This window comes from Grampus griseus (genome assembly GCF_964374135.1).
Source record: "Grampus griseus genome assembly, chromosome: 6".
Classification (NCBI taxonomy): Eukaryota; Metazoa; Chordata; class Mammalia; order Artiodactyla; family Delphinidae; genus Grampus; species Grampus griseus.
In genome coordinates this window covers 67,481,457-67,497,503 of record NC_139000.1, presented here as the reverse complement: position 1 = coordinate 67,497,503, position 16,047 = coordinate 67,481,457, and the positions used below count along the sequence as shown (strand labels likewise).

The window sequence follows — 16,047 nt, the reverse complement described above, 5'->3', positions numbered from 1 at the left end:
AGTCTTCCGTTGGTCATTGTCGTCTTTATCCCTGCCCATCTTTTCAGCAAAACAACAGATCGTTTTAGCAGTCTATTTACAAGAGGAGATGTGGTAAATAAATCTGACAGCCTCCATATTTGTCCCACCCTGGGTGCCAGGGAAACTCCCAAGGGAGGAGTAGGTGGTGGGGGGTATGGCGGCCAGTGTTCCATGGCTCATGGGAAGGTGACAAGGGGAAGGAGGATGGGCCCTGGAGCCTTCAAGGAACTGAGGCCAGTCACCCAGAGAAAGCAGCCAGAGATGAGGCTGGGCTTTTGCAGGGTGTCTCAGGACATTTTAAGGAGTCTGTCCCTTATCCTGACAAAGTAGGAAGGTGGAGAAGGCTTTAAAAAAACAGAGGACTGGTATAACCCAAACCGTCTTTTGAGAATATTTCTTTGTGAATGAATTTAAGCTGTTTTGGCTGACCAACAGTTATCTTGGTAAAATGGGCGCTCCATTAAGAGAGGCTGGAGTTCTGTGTTTCCACCGACACAGCCTCACTCCCTAAGATGGTGTGTTTCAGTGGAAACAATCTCAGACCAAATCCTGGCACAGGCATAAATGCTCACCAACTGGCCCAGTGCTCACCAACTGGCCCAGTGCTGCCACATAACCTGCTCTGTGAACCTGAATAAATCCTATCATTACAACCCTAGGCACTCTGACGGGTTACTCCACGGTGGTTGTTCTTGTGGTAAGATGAGCCAGAAACTTCTCTGGTCAGATCAAGCAAGGGTTGGGTGCGGGGAGTGGGGATACACAGGACCAAGGAGAGCTCTGGACTTGCAGCTCTAGGCTGCTGGGTTTGCTGGATACTTAGATGGTTTGTACAAGGGCAGTGGTGCTTGTGTACCCTTTGCAGTCCTCTAATATAGCTAATTTCACTGGTGTGTAATTAATGAACTTTGTGGAATTAACAAACCCTCGTGCAGTTTTAGATAATGATATTTGAAATGCTTGCAATGGTCACTTTTGGAGGGTAGATTCATGAATAGGTAATTAAATTGTTAGCTAGCTGCCCCCTAGGGTGTAGGGCTTTTTAAAAAAATATTTATTTATTTGGTTGTGCTGGTCTTAGTTGCTGCAGGTGGGCTCCTTAGTTGTGGCTTGCCGGCTCCTTAGTTGCAGCACATGGGCTCCTGAGTTGTGGCTCTTGGGCTCCTTAGTTGTGGCACATGGGATCCTTAGTTGTGGCATGCATGTGGGATATAGTGCCCTGACCAGGGATTGAACGCAGTCCCCTTGCATTGGGAGCGTGGAGTCTTATACATTGAGTCACCAGGGGAGTCCCAGGGTGTAGGTTTAAGTTAATTTTACACGTATGCACCAGTTTACGTTGATGTATTTGCAGGTAGTATAAGAGGAGTGCTAGCTGCTATATGGGAAGTGAATTGGAGGAGACTGGACTCCAGTCGGGATATCTTTGTAAAAGCCCCAGTGAGAGAGGATTAGGAATAAGAGGAGCGATCCCTGGCTTGCTGACTGGACAGGACCACATGAGGAAGAAAGCTGGACTGGAGAATCCCCCACACTTGGAAGAGCAGGGCACGTTGGCGTTAGTGGTGGGATGTGTCTGCTTTCTCGGTTGGACTCTGAGCTCCTTGGGGGCTCAAAGCAGAGACTAGGCTTTCACCCTGTGTCCTCAGGGTCCAGCCTGGGCCTGGCACAGAGTTGGTGCTTAGTTAGAGCTGGTCAAACTCTGAGGGAAAGGAAAGGTATGTGATGGGAAAAGAAACCAGGGGGAAGGAGATGAGATCAGAAGAGACAGAGGACTGCCTGGTGGGGGCGAGTAGAGTGAGGTCCAGTAGGACCAGATGAAGAGGCTGGTGGTTTTCCATCCCAGCTGGGCCCAAGTTGCAAAGGCTAGACCTTCACAAGTGCAAAAGGAGGGGAGGATCTAGGTCATGGAGGTTTGCTCCCAGGTGGTTACCTTGAGTGTCTCCACTCCAGTAGCGGGGAGGTGTGCCGGTGAAGAAATCCAGCTCAGGAGTGGCTGGTCCATGAATCTGGCACCTGCTCTGTGCCCTGGCACTGTGACTTGCTGAGCTCCAGCTGTGGGACAGAGAGCTACCTGGATGACTGGCGAACAACTTCATCAACCTTCAGCTGACCTCAGCTACGTCATTTCCTGGCCCTTTCATTGTTATTTAAAAACATGGTGGTGGGGATTGGGGGAATAAAACCAAGCCCATGACACACTTCATCACCGCACTCCCTTCCTTGACCATTAAACCTTTCCTAGAGTTGCTCACCTGGTAACTAAGTTGTTCACAGCTTGTCTACTGTCCTTCGTGGGATTTGTAACGAGGTCAACCCTGGTATCACAAAGACCTGGAGGAAGGCTGTTTATGGCATCTTGGAGAGGGAGGGAGCAGGTTTCCCAGGCCTGCTTTCTGGTCTGGGTGCTGACTGTGCAATCTCTCAGGTCCTCCTAAGCATTCTGCTTAAGCAAACATTATTTATGTTCGGCAGGAGAACCATTCCCCACTGTCTGCTTTCTCTTCACTCACATAAACTGCACATTTAATGTCTGTTTACACATATATAAACTATATCTTTAGGAGCAGCCTGGGAAATCCTTGGTTGAAGTTGGATTTTGCCTTTGGAAAACAGAGGTGAGTGACATCTGTATATTGTGTTATCAGAAGCGTGACACATGTGGTTGATGGAGACCAGGTGCTTCACAGAATCCATCTGAGTGAAGCTGTAAACCTCTTGTTGACAGAGAAGGTGACAGCTGAGTTCTTATTTGCAGACGCTTCATTACCCATACCTGCCTTCCAATTTTAGGGGTGGCAGCAAACAGTTGAAAACCTTGGGGTGCTGTGAGTAAGAAGCTAAGATTTGGTTGAAGATAACAGTCTCTGATCAGCTCACACACATTTGACCTGTGAAAGTATCTCCAAGTGGACAGGATGGGTGGGTGGGGGCAGATAACAATTTTAGATTAATCTTAGAGGATTGGTAGAATTCATTGGGTATTCACTTCTTTACTGTTCGCTTCAAGGCTTGCATCAACACCGATATTTTCCTCACTGGCAGTCTATGACATGGGTAGATAACCTTCCCTGATTTAACTCACATTCAGTGCATTCTGAGTCTGAATCCTGAAGTCCTTAATTCACAGTTGGTGCATCAAACGAAATGCGGGACAGAGAGAGAAAAAACCAAGGGGGTGTCACCTCATTTTGTTTCCTAATTTATTCTCCCATGGGTAAGCTTGCTAGACAGGTCAGCTTTCATTGGGTTATTTCCCAAAAGCTTCATCCTTCTCTCTACCCCACGATTCCGTTTCTCCTTGTGGATGAATTTGCCTATTGTGGGGAGCCCTGCGGATAGATTATTGAGATCTAACTTGTCTCATTTAAGCTGAGAACCATTAATAAAATTGGGTTATTTCCTTTAGGTTTATTTGCAGGATGAGGTGAGAGGATAATACCATGCTGTTGATGAGAGCGCGTACCACTTGGTAAGTGAGATATCCTTAATTTTACCTTTTACTTTACTTTACTTGTGTATTTGCTCATGAATGACTATTTCTCCATCTTCTTTTTTTTTTTTTTTAACTAAATCAAAGGAGATGGGATTTATGTGTACATTTGGGTATTTTGAATTGAGACTATGTTGTACTTTGGAATTATAAAATAATATGTCTCGGGAAGTATTTCTGGAAGTTTGTCAGTATTTTGGTGAATGTTTGAGTTTGCTACGTGGATGGATCTGTTTTCTTCCAAGATACAGAGCTTGGTTCACTAATACCTCTCTTGTTTACGCTATTGTCTGGTACTAAACTTTTAAGGAATGACTGATGTGTTTCTCAATCGAAAATGGAAACATAAGCGAGGGTCTCTGAAAGCTGACAATGGGAAGTAACGTGACATAGCAAACGTTCTGCCAGCCCTGCCCGTCATCTCCCCATCTCTCTAAGGTAGCCTGGATGATGATAATAGCAATTAACATTCAGTGAATGGTTCAGTGACATGCCAGGCCCCCTTCTATTTCCTCGACAGGAATGAACCAGTTCTTTACAACAGCCCTATCCCATGAGGTATCCTCTCTTCAAAGGTGAGGAGGCTGGGACATGAGTGAGCTCTGGTGATTGTTGATCAGTCTGGTCTCAATGGGCCCACAGATTTTCTGAGCTCATCTCGTCAAAGTCCTGGAAACTCCTGAGGCCAAGCAGGGCACTCTCGCAGGAGGCGTTACAATCCTAGGACTGGCTCATGGTTAAGGTTCCAAACTTTTACACTGTGGTTGGTGGCATCTTGGTCAGAATCTCTCTTTTTCGCCTGCTGAATGAGCTTTGTGATTTTGGCTGGAAGATTTTCCAAACGTGCTGTCTGAGCCCTTCCCACCCTTTGAGCCTTCCTGGCTTTTCGCTCTGGCGTCTCTGACTCCTTCCCCCCCAAAACCCTCCACGGGGGTCTCTGTGGAACATTGTTTGGTTGCTGGTATGTGAGTATTTATCGCGCTAGCATCGGTCTTTTCTTTAAAGCAAACCCCACAACTCCTTAGAAAATAGTTAGAATTTCAAGAAGAGCTTTCTGGCATATTTTTACGCCGTTCGGCAGAGTGTCGTGTGCGGGGGTGAGTTGCTGGAAACAGGCTGGAGTTGGGCTTTCAGGCTGGGGTCCCCTGGAGCGTATCTCACACAAAGGTCCCTGTGTGGACATCTTCCGGGTCTGGGGACACGCTGCCCTTTCACCAGAGCCTGTTTATATAGAACCCTACAAGTATGCTTTTGTTTCTGCACTCTCTATAGTAGCTTTATTAAATGCTTTAAAAGTAGGGGGAGCTAGGAGCCCTACAGTGCCATGAGAATTGATTTTAGGGGGTGAGAAAGCAACAACTCCATTAAGAGTCCCGCCATCGCCTTCTCCCAACCTCTGAGCGGTAGGAGAGAAAGGTGCCCGCACCTGGGCGGCCACAGCTGCTCGGCTTGCGCACGGAGGAGCTGAGGCCGGCATAGCGGGGAAGAGCAGGGCTCTGGCTAAGAAGCCAGGCTGCTCAGGTTTGAATTCTGGGTGACCTTGGGCTTGACCTTCTGTGGGTCTCTGTCTACCCACATGTCAATGGAGATGATCACAGGGTGCATGTGAGGATTGAATGTAGGAATGATCTATAGATGGGAGCCCCGACAAGGGCGCACACCCAGGATTTCAGCACGCAGCCACTGCATGCGGTGCATGCCCTCGGGGGTAGGAAGCCTGACCGGGAGTGAGACCCCTCCTGCTCCGAGTCTGCACACCCCCCCACCCCCCACCGAGATGCCTGCACTCGCTCTTCTTCCTGACGGTGCCGTGGCTCCCTTCTTCCCACTACAGGCGTGTACCACGCTTCATCGTGCTTTGCTCTGTTGTAGATCGGAGATACTGTGTGTATTACAAATGGAAGGTTTGTGGCAACCCCACCCTGAGCAGGTCTGTTGGCGCCAGTTTTCAAAGAACATTCGCTCACTTTGTGTCTTTGTGTCACGTTTTGTTAATTCTCACAATATTTCAAAATTTTCATCATGATTACATTTGCTATGGTGATCCGTGATCAGTGACCTTTGATGTTACTACTGTGACTTGCTGAAGGCTCAGGTGATCTTTAGCATTTTCTAGCAAAAAAGTATTTTTACTTAAGGTATGTACATTGTTTTTAAAGACATAATGCTATTATACACTTAATAGACTACAGCATAGTGTAAACATACTTTTTATATGCACTGCGAAGCCAAAACCTTCGTGGGAATTCCTTTATTGTGATATCTGCTTTACTGCCGTGGTCTGGAACCAAATCCTCCATCTCTCCGAGGTCTGCTGACACACAGGGTCATAAATGAGATGATTGTCAAAGACAGCAGTAAGCCTCAATTTGTGCACATCTAGCTCCTCTGGGTTCATGGCCCCCAGCTTCCCATGCAAAGCTGCAAACTGCGATTCTTCCATTTTAGCCAAACTCACATAAGTGACTGGGAACCAGCCTCACCCCCCTGCCCAAAACAAGATAGGAAGGCTGAGCTTAATAGAGACTCGGACGACAAGATTTAAATAAATAAGCTGTATTATCTGTACAAAAAATATAAATAGAGTTTTGTGTTTTAGGGGAGGAAGTGCTGCCTTCCACATTCTTCGGCAGCCCTAATAATCTTCTGGTGCTGCCGAGTCACAATTCACAGAACAGACAGTAAATGTACATTCATCTCATGCAAGGAGCACGCTGCTGCCCGCCCCAAACCTAGGTCCTCCAAGCTCACTCTGAAACCCACCTCCACCTGCTACAACCCGACACGTGGTGGAGCTGGAGGACACCTGCTATTTAGGAAATGTAAATATTGGCCATTGGTTTTCCATAGCTATTGAGCTAGATAGTATCAACCACATTAGTAGTAGTATGGAATCTGTCTTGCACATTCCATGCATAACTATTGTGTCACAAACGAATCCCCTCTTATTGCCCTGTCATCCTGTGCTAGCTTTTACAATGTATTCTGTACACAGCGAATGGATCCAGAGTTAAACATCAGGTTCTATTAAAAATAGGAACAATACAATAATCACCACCGAGTTTACAGGAACACAACTGCAGGAAGTTAATAAAAAGTCCCCCAAATATTTTGTTTTTTTTTCCTGGAAGACAATGTACAATTATTAATATTGCACTTTTTTATACAGGAAATCCTAATAAATATTCACAAAAGATATACATAGAAAACATTCTCTTTTATTTTAAATAAACATTACACTGATTTTTAGGAACATGATTTCTTAGAGCCCATTATTGTGGTGAGGAAGAAAGAACTACCTTAACTGTCCATAGCTCACCTGGGGAGAACACAAAGCATAATGTCTCCCCCACTAACTTGTACTTCCAGGCTGGCTAGAAAATGCAGCCCTGATGTCAGTGGTGGCCCCGAGGTGTGTGACGTTTTGCGAGTCTGTATGTGAGGGGGCGGTTCGGCTGAGGGGTGAGTGACTCCGGCCACCCTGCTCTGCCCCAGCTGCTACTAAATGGTGGCCACTGGGATTGGGGGGCGCAGGCCAAAATCACTCGCCCCCAAACCGCTCCGCTGAGTGAGCACTTTCATTGACAATGAGCCACGATGTCCCAAATTTTCAGTTTTGCCACTTTGCTGCAGCCACGTTACTGTAGCTGACGGGCATTACTGGAGTGTGTATGCCGCTTTGCCCACTGAGTTAGCAAAACCAATGTATTTTAATTCTGGTAGAGTTCAGAGTATTTCACTGTGTGGAGGGAATGGGTTGAAAAGCCTTTGAGGAGCGTCTGGGAAGCTTTAGTTACCCTTTGGCTTTGCCTCTGTGCCCCATCGCCCCGCCCCGGCCTGTTGTCTGAATACAGGGCAGCCGTCGCCGTGCCCCGGGAGGGGCCCACGCAAGCCTGCGGTTCCACGGGTGCCCGGGTCGCTCTCGTCTGATGGATACCCTGGCAACTTGAATAGTGGGTTGGTTTTTGGCCAGCTGACCCCAGTCCTTGGCCCTCACTCGGGTGGAGCAGTAAAAACCATATAGGCAGGAAACCCAGCCTACTCATGAGCGAAACACCCTGGCCCAGGTCAGCAGTTCGTTCCGGGCTGGGGGATGCTTGGTTCGGAGACGCCAGGGGTGGCCTGACTGCGCAGCTAGGCCCCGCCGCTGTCTCACCAGCTCTGCCATGGGGGGAAGGGGCAGCAGTTCACAGAGCGGCTCGCTCGGGGACCCCTCTCCGCTGCAGGGAGGGCATACCTCCTGCACGCGGCCCGGGCCCCAGGGCTGTGCCTTCCTGGGCGCAGCAGAGCTGAGCACCGCAGACTCCCCTGAGCCTGCACTGGTACACCAGGCACTCGGGCTTGTGGTTCAGAGCCTCGTGTGGCTGCCCGCTCGCTCCCCTATCCCCTTCGCTCCCCCTCTCAGGAACTCGCACAGGCTTCTTTGTGCTTCTGTCCCTTCCTTCCCCACTTCGTTTTCTGCATCGCTGTGCGCTTTAGGCCTACTTGGATTGGCTCCCCTTTACCTCCACCTTGGTTTGAGTTCTCATTGCTCTGTGCCCCTCACTGGAAGAGCTGAGTCCTGGGCTGGGTTCTCAGCATGGATGGTGTCCTCCCTCCCTCCCCTGCCTTAACCATCTCCTGCCAGGAGAGATGCTGTTGGCTGTCCGGAGTCAGTACCGATGCTTCACAAACCCTCTGGCACCCTCCCCTTCTGCCTCTCTCTCCCGTCTACCGTGGCTCTGGCTCCCTGCTGGCCCCGGGGGGCTGCGCTGGCCTCTTCCTAGGTCTCCCTGGGACCCAGGTTGGGGAGGGAGCTGGCTCTTCCAGGGAGCTCTTTCTGTCTGGCCCGGTCTGCTCTGCAACCTCCGTTAGACCTCCGTCCTTGTCCTGTCCCCTCATTCTGTCCTCCAGCTAACTGAGAGAGAAGACATGCTGGGGTCCTCATGTCTGGGGAGGGGGAAGGGCAAGGGAGGAGGTTGACGAGGGTGTGTGTGGTGGAGGGTGGAGAGGGGGAAATAAATAAATAAAACGAAGAAAGCTTAAGTTCTGTCCAAGGTGGTTGCGTGAGTCCTCCGTGCTGCCAGGGTAGCGTTCTCCCCGCATCCTGTCTTCACGCTTTGCCGCAAGTCCCACAGCAGCGAGATTTGAACTGGCTGAGTTGGCAGAGTTTCAGCTGTTTCACCTTCTCACAGTACCTGGTGGTATCTCTGCACTCCACTGGGAAAGGGGACAGAAAGGAGAGGTGAAACGGAGGCTCGGTAACAGCCGTGGCCACCGGGTGCCTCCTGGGGTCTGCCTTGGGCACCAGACACCCGTGCTGGAGGCCTCTGGGCTGGCCTTGCTCTGGTGGAGCTTGGCCACTTGCTCCCCAGGCTGCCAACCATGGGGGCAGCTCAGGCTGCGACTGGGGGCCGAATACCGATAGCCCCCTTCCTTCCTGAAGGCGCTCAGGACCGCCTCACCTCCTGGGCAGGGGGCCCTTTTCCCATGGCGTTTGAGTGTCTGACTGATTGATGCTTTTCCTCCTTGAGCTGCTTCCCAGAAGGACTAAATTCTGCTCCACTTCGGGGTGGTGTGCAAGTGAGGACCTGTCTGGTGGCTTCACTCCCTGTAACGCGAGCCTTCCTTTCCCCCGTGAAGCTTCATTGCTCGTCCTCTCTCCCGAGCCTCTCTACCCCTTCCCCCCACCGTGCCTACCAGAGCGCCGTGGCGTCCTAGTTCGGTATTGGCACAGGCTGACGTGGATTCGGGCCGTGGACACCTGTGGTTAATATAGTAAGTCTGAACTACTTTCGTGGAATGGTGGTCCTGAGCATGGGGAGCTGACAGAGATGGGTCAGCATCACACGAGAGGACATATACGATCCCACCCTGTGTAGAATAAGGACTGGCACTGTTTGCCTACATGGCACGTGCTCAGCATGGGGAATCTGAGGCTCAGTGTGGCCCTGTTTGCAGGGGAAACGGCACAGCAACATTTAAAAATTCCCTTTTCTTTGCTTCATGCTTTGTCTCCTTCCCTGTGGAGAAGCACCTCCAATTTGTTTTGGGTCCAGAGGGAGAAAAAAATAGATCCTCACCCAATGGGGATACAAACGCTGGTGCTGGGCTAAGGAGGAGGGGTCTAGACTTGAGGGAAGAGGGAGTGAATGAGTATCAGATCCCAGGTGTGGCTCCTGCACAGACCGGTTGGTGCCCACGGGGCTGCGAAGGAGGGTGGGGGTCGGCAGGTCCTCGTTCTGTGAGACGCAGAGCCGTGATGGGTGCAGGGTTGGCTGAGCGGGAGGTGCTCTGTGTGCTGCTTGGGCGCAAACAGTGCTTTCTCCCCAAGAGCCATTGTTTAGTTGTCCCCTCTGGGTACCAGCCAGACTCCCGTAGGTGAGCTGGAGGCTGATTTCACCCAGCACTTGGCCAAAGGCACCTGGCTGTCTCAGGGGCCAGGATGGAGCCCTTGGGCCACACCCAGCCATCTCTTGTGGCCTGGACACATATCCTCGCATGCACCTTTGCTCGCCTGCATGCACCCATGCACCCTCTGAAAATAAACAGCTCCAGCCCTAGCTCAGGATCCTTGGGAAAGCTGGTCCACTGCCCTATGCTCAGGCTGAGTTCCGGGGACTGCCCGCTGCACCTGACGCCTCGTGGGGAATCTGCAGAAGGCTCTGTGGGGTTGGAACGTACTGTTTTCACACGGGGTGATGTTGCAGCGCTGCCAGTTGGTGGGCCGGGGCCCCCAGGAGCACAGGTGCTCGGGCACTGCCTTGTTGGTGCGGGCGTGCACGCACTCCACGCGCCGGGACTGGAAGCCGTAGTTGCCGCAGGTCGCCGTGCACAGGGTCCACAGGCTGACCCTCCAGTGTACGCTGCAGGCTTCGGACCAGCAGTTCTGGGTGCTCACGGGCCTGTGGTAGGAGGGTGGCAGGATTAGGGTCTGCCTTTCTGGGGGATGAATCAGGGGAGCTGATGTGAAAACAGTGCTGGAAACCCCAAAATCTCAGGTATCCCTGAGGACTCACAGTTCTCAGAACTCCCGGCGCTGCCAGCCCTGGGTTCTGATCTCTGTTACTGAACGGCTGTAGGGTCTTAGAAGACCCCTTCCTCTAACTGGGCCTCTGTCTGCTCATCTCTACAATGTCCGTGTCACTGCATGACCTGAGAATGAGCTCTACCGGGGTGGGGGACGGCAGAGCCGCTCTCAGGGGTGGGGACCTTAGCGAGGGGGGTGATGAGCCCTCTCCCCAAGGGAAGGAAGGATGACAGGGGCTGGGGGCTGGATAGGAATGGTAGGCTGAGACCTGGGGACAGGGGTCTCAGCATAACTTCTAGAGGGAGGTGGACAAGAGTGAGAGGGTGGTGGAGCCCTTGGGGTCTGGTGCCCACTTTGTGGACCTGACCTCCTGCCCACCCTGTAGCCAGCACGGGTCTCTTGTGCCATCAGGCCTCCTCAGAGGAACAGCATCCTCTGCATTCTCTCTCCATCTCCGAAAGGGGAAAGCCCAGCCTGGCCCATTCAGTAAGCACGAGGCCACCACTGAGCCATCTACCTCTAGGAGGCCAGTGACCTGGGGAGAATGGAGGTGACGGCTGGGACCATGGAAGGTTGGAGGAGAAACGTTTACTTACCACCGTCTTTCCGTGCTATTGACACAGGGCCTGGGAAAAGGCAGTCCATGGCTCTCTCTTACCTCGGAAGGGCGCTGCACTGCTCTGATGGTAAGGTGATGCCATCCCGGGTCTGACAGAAGACTTGTCTGTGCTGCACGGCGAGGCGAGGCCCGACGCAAGGCCCGTTGCACTGGGAAGCAGAAACAGGTGGCATACACGTTAGCCGAGTGACAGGACAGGCTGCAATGCCCAGGCTGCGTGGGGCAAAAGATCCTTGTGCAGGGGCTTGTTTGAGGCCCTGAGATCACTTATCTTGCCCCTCTTTACACCAACTTAAAGGATATCCACCAGCACATTTTTGCTTAGTCCATAGTGGGAGGGTTAGCTTTGCTGTGGTCTGTGAGTATTCTGCTAGCAAATGGCTAATGGCAGTATAGAGCCAGTCAGAGATGTCAGCCCCCTCCCAGAGTAACCATATGGAAGGTGAATCTTGGCATAATGGACTAGGAATGTGGTGGTAAGCTTTAGAGTTGAACACCTCTAAATAAGCCCCTCTTCCTTCCCTCCTTCAGTCCAGAGGGTAATTTGGTTTATTGTTTTCTTGCAAAATTCGTCCAAGAAACCAAGTCCATGATTTCTTTCCTTTCTTTGGTTTCATTTTCTCCAGGATAAACCAAGGGTGGCTGAACAAAGGTAGACTTAGGTGTGTATAGTTAGTCCATGCTCGTGGAGATGGTTAAGCTCTCCCCAGGGCTGGCAGAGCCAGACCATCGTGGCAAAACCCGCCACCAACGATGGTGTCTGTAAAACACGAAACATCTGCTATTTGAGTAGGGTAAAGGGACAGACATCCCTCGGAGGTCACTTTAGAGCAAGGGCTCTTAAACGTGGAAGTATCTGGACTCCTAGGGGTCCACAGGGGAGCTGTTGACCCTTAAAATTATAAGCAGCAATCCTGTTTTGTGTAACATTTATTTTTTTAGTCTTTGAGCCCTTCACCCGTTATTTCCACACCCCACCCGCGCCTCTGGCAACACCAATCTGTTCTCTGTATCTACGAGCTTGCTTTTTTTTTTTAAAAAAAAATATTCCACATATAAGAGAGATCATATGGTATTTGTCTCTCTCTCTGTATGACTTCTCTAACTTAGCGTAATGCCCTTGAGGTCCGTTCATGTTGTCGCAAATGGCAAGATTTCATTCTTTTTGATCGTATATATGTGGGATTATTTATGATCTCTTTGTGTTCATCTTATTTGGAGCCCTATTTGGAGCCCTGGCGCTGGGTGTCTCGTTCCTTCCCCAGGTTAGGGAATCTTTCAGTATTTCTTCAAACAGGATTTCTGCCCCTTTCTCACTTTCTTTTCCTTCTGGGACCTATGTAACGCAAGCCCTTTAATCTAGCATCACTTTTTTTCCTTCTCTGATTAGGTGAGTTCCACTGCCCTGACTTCTAATTCACTGAGCCTTCGTTTGCTTCATGTAGTTTGTTGTTGAACACCTTAACAATTTTCAGTTAATGTGTTCTTCAGCTCTGACTTCTATTTGGTACTTTTTAATATTTTCTATCATCACTTTGTTGAATTTCTCACTCTGTTCACCCATCTTAATTCATCCATGCTGAATTTCTAAAAGCTCTCAGGGAACGCCAATGTTATTGGTCCATGGACCACACTTTAAAGAGTAGCAAGGCTTGAGGCATTACAAATTACAGGGAACTGCTTGATCTCAAAATCCTTTTAATATAGTTTTTTATAAATTTATTTTATTTTTGGCTGCGTTGGGTCTTTGTTGCTGTGCTCAGGCTTTCTCTAGTTGCGGCAAGCTGGGGCTACTCTTCATTGTGGTGCACAGGCTTCTCATGGCGGTGGCTTCTCATTGTGGAGCATGGGCTCTAGGCACGCAGGCTCAGTAGTTGTGGCTTGCAGGCTCATTAGTTGTGGCACACGGGCTTAGCTGCTTCACGGCATGTGGGATCTTCCCAGACCAGGGCTCGAACCTGTGTCCCCTGCATTGGCAGGCAGACTCTCAACCACTGCACCACCAGGGAAGCCCCCCTTTTAATATTTTTGCATTGGTGATATATTGTTGGGATGTGATTCAAACTATAGATGCCCACCAAACCTCCATATTCCACTCCTGTAAGAATGAAAATGATAATAGTTTCTGACAAGAAAATCCTTTTGGAAGAGTGTCATTCAAAGATCTATTCCTTCATCTTCCTACCTCTTTGAAGTCTTTGAAAACCATGCTGGTTTTAGTCTAAGTAGAACTAAGACCACCTTCTCAGTTCTAACAACCTGGCTTCATGTAATAATTCAACATTCTTCTTTTAATCCAACATACATTTATGAGGCACCTGTCTTGGGTAGGGAATGTGTTCCATAAAAGCGTATGTGAAAGAATGATGGCAAAAACAGCCCTGGAATGTTTGCAGGAGAATTATATGAGAGGTAGAATTATAAATGTGGCTGTAAAACATGTGCCAGATCATGAGAAATATTGTAAGCTGTCTGAGGAGTTTGCTGTCTGAGGAGTTTGGATTTTCTTATGAATGCCACTTTGTTGGGGTGGGGGAGGGGAGGCACCTAGAAAGGTTTTTAAGTGGGAGTGTCACGATCAGAGTTACTCTTTAAAAAGATTATTCTGTCAGCAGTACAGTAATTGAATTGGAAAGTGAATAGACTGGAGAAAGTAATCTAGGTAACAAATTTTGCTGATCACAATGAAGGCACTGGGCAATGGAAATGGAGAGGAGATTCTATGAAAGTATGATTCGCATGGCTTCAGTGGTGCCTTGACAGGGATAAAAGACAGGGAGGGAGCTAAGATGAGTCTCGGGTTTATGGACTGAACATAAAGGTAAGAATTTGTTTTGAAGATGTTTTGTATGAGATGTTTGTGAAATATCCAAATATATATGTTCATTAAGCAGGTGGATGTATAGATCTGTGACTTAAAAGAGAGCTGTGCTAAACGCTATCCATTTGAAAGTCTTCAGTAGACCAGTGGTGGCTAGGAGTCATAGGTAGTATAACCCAAGGGGAGGGAAAGCATGAGATGAAAAGGCTTAGGGCAGAACCCTGAGGGACACTGCAGGAAGAGGAGAAAAAAAGGAATTAAACTGCAGGAAAGGAGAAAAAAAAGAACTTAGAAAATGTATTCACAGAGACCAACAAAGGAGTTTCCAGAAAGGAAAAAGGGTCAGTAGTATCAAAATGTGTCAAAAAGAACAAACAAGATAGAGTAAGAATTGGCAGTACCCAATGGAACCTGACTTATAGGCTGCACTGGTGACCCTGTGAAGGGCAGTTTCAGTGTGGCAATTGGCACTGAAGTCAAACCAGCAATGAGTAGAGAAACAAATGAGAGTGGAAGAAATAGGGCTCCCGGAGACATATCACTCCTTCAAGAATTCCCAGTTGTGGTCAAAAGACATCAGCAAAATGGCAGACTAGGTAGCTCTAAGTCCTCATTCACACACAGAAATATCAAAAAGCAACTGGAAACTGGCTGAACTAATCTTATAGGAATTCTGTAAAAGTCAAAGGTCTACAGCAACCTAGCAAGTGCCCAATAAAGAAAATTGCCCCCCATCTTTATTGGAGTATAATTGCTTTACAATGTTGTGTTAGTTTCTGCTATACAACAGAGTGAATCAGCCATATGCATACATATGTCCCCATATCCCCTCCTTCTTGAGCCTCCCTCCCACCCTCCCTATCCCACCCCTCTAGGTCATCACAAAGCACCGAGCTGATCTTCCTGTGCTATGAAGCAGCTTCTCACTAGCTATCGATTTTACATTTGTTAGTGTATATATGTCAATGCTACTCTCTCACTTTGTCCTAGCTTCCCCTCCGCCCCGCCCTCACCCTGCCATGTCCTCAAGTCTGTTCTCTATGCCTTTATTCCTGCCCCTAGGTTCATCAGTACCATTTTTTTAGATTCCATATATATGCGTTAGCATATGGTATTTGTTTTTCTCTTTCTGACTAACTTTGCATGACAGACTCTAGCTCCATCCACCTCACTACAAATAACTAACTCAATTTCATTCTTTTTTATGGCTCAGTAATATTCCATTGTATATATGTGCCACATCATCTTTATCCAGTCATCTGTTGATGGACATTTAGGTTGCTTCCATGTCCTAGCTATCGTAAATAGTGCTGCAGTGAACACTGTGGTACATGTATGTTTTTGAATTATGGTTCTTCTCGGTATATATAGCATGGCAGTTTTGGTCTAGAGGCAGCAGTAGCCCATTTTCCTCCCACCATCTGTAGGGAGCAGAGAAGATCCTATTTGCAGTATGTAATGTTCTATCCTGTCTGTCAGAGGGCTACCTGAAGGACTGGTCTCTGTCTCATCTAACTCAGGTATCAAGTGGCAGCCGCTACTTGTGAAAGCTGCAAGGGGACTACAGACACTTGGGGCAGGAGATTACAGATGGAGACATGCAATAGACCACCTAAGGCCCTGGGGACAACCTGAGGTGAGACCATCTTGGAAATTAAGACATTCGAAAGCAGCCATATATAAAGGGGAATTCTGAAAGTCACAAGCAGGCCCAGGCAAGACATATGCTCAGGAAAGATCTGAGAAGACCTTAAGCTTTCATCTCAGGCTGATCCCGAGGTTCAGAGAACACCCAGTTAAGCAGTGAAGGTGTGCACAGGCACAGAGAAAGTATATTCAAAGACTGGGAGAGATGTCTTTTTTTCAATGCCCAATTTCCAAGAATAAATCATATGCACTTCAAAGAAACAGGAAATCATGGCCCATTCAAGGAAGAAAGTGAAGTGGCAGAACCAGCCCTAAAGAAGCAGGGCATCAAATGTATTAAACAAAGACTTTAAAACAACCATCATAAACATGTTAAAAGATCTAAAGAAAAACATGAATAAAGAACTAAAGGAAATCAGAAAAAATGATATTAACAA

The 16,047-nt window shown here is 48.7% G+C and overlaps 1 protein-coding gene across 2 annotated transcripts in view; it reads right to left on the bottom strand.

Moving 5' to 3' along the window:
• Positions 1-7,918: 7,918 nt before the first annotated feature.
• Positions 7,919-16,047, bottom strand: part of ADAMTSL1 (ADAMTS like 1) — a 468,923-nt gene continuing 460,794 nt past the window's right edge. For both annotated transcript variants that reach the window (XM_082657540.1, XM_082657541.1), the window contains 3 exons: positions 11,182-11,291; positions 10,178-10,398; positions 7,919-8,713 (listed from right to left, as the gene is read on the bottom strand). In XM_082657540.1, the coding sequence (XP_082513666.1) occupies positions 8,607-8,713; positions 10,178-10,398; positions 11,182-11,291 (438 nt within the window). In that variant the 3' untranslated portion in view covers positions 7,919-8,606. The remainder of the gene's footprint in view (positions 8,714-10,177; positions 10,399-11,181; positions 11,292-16,047) is intronic.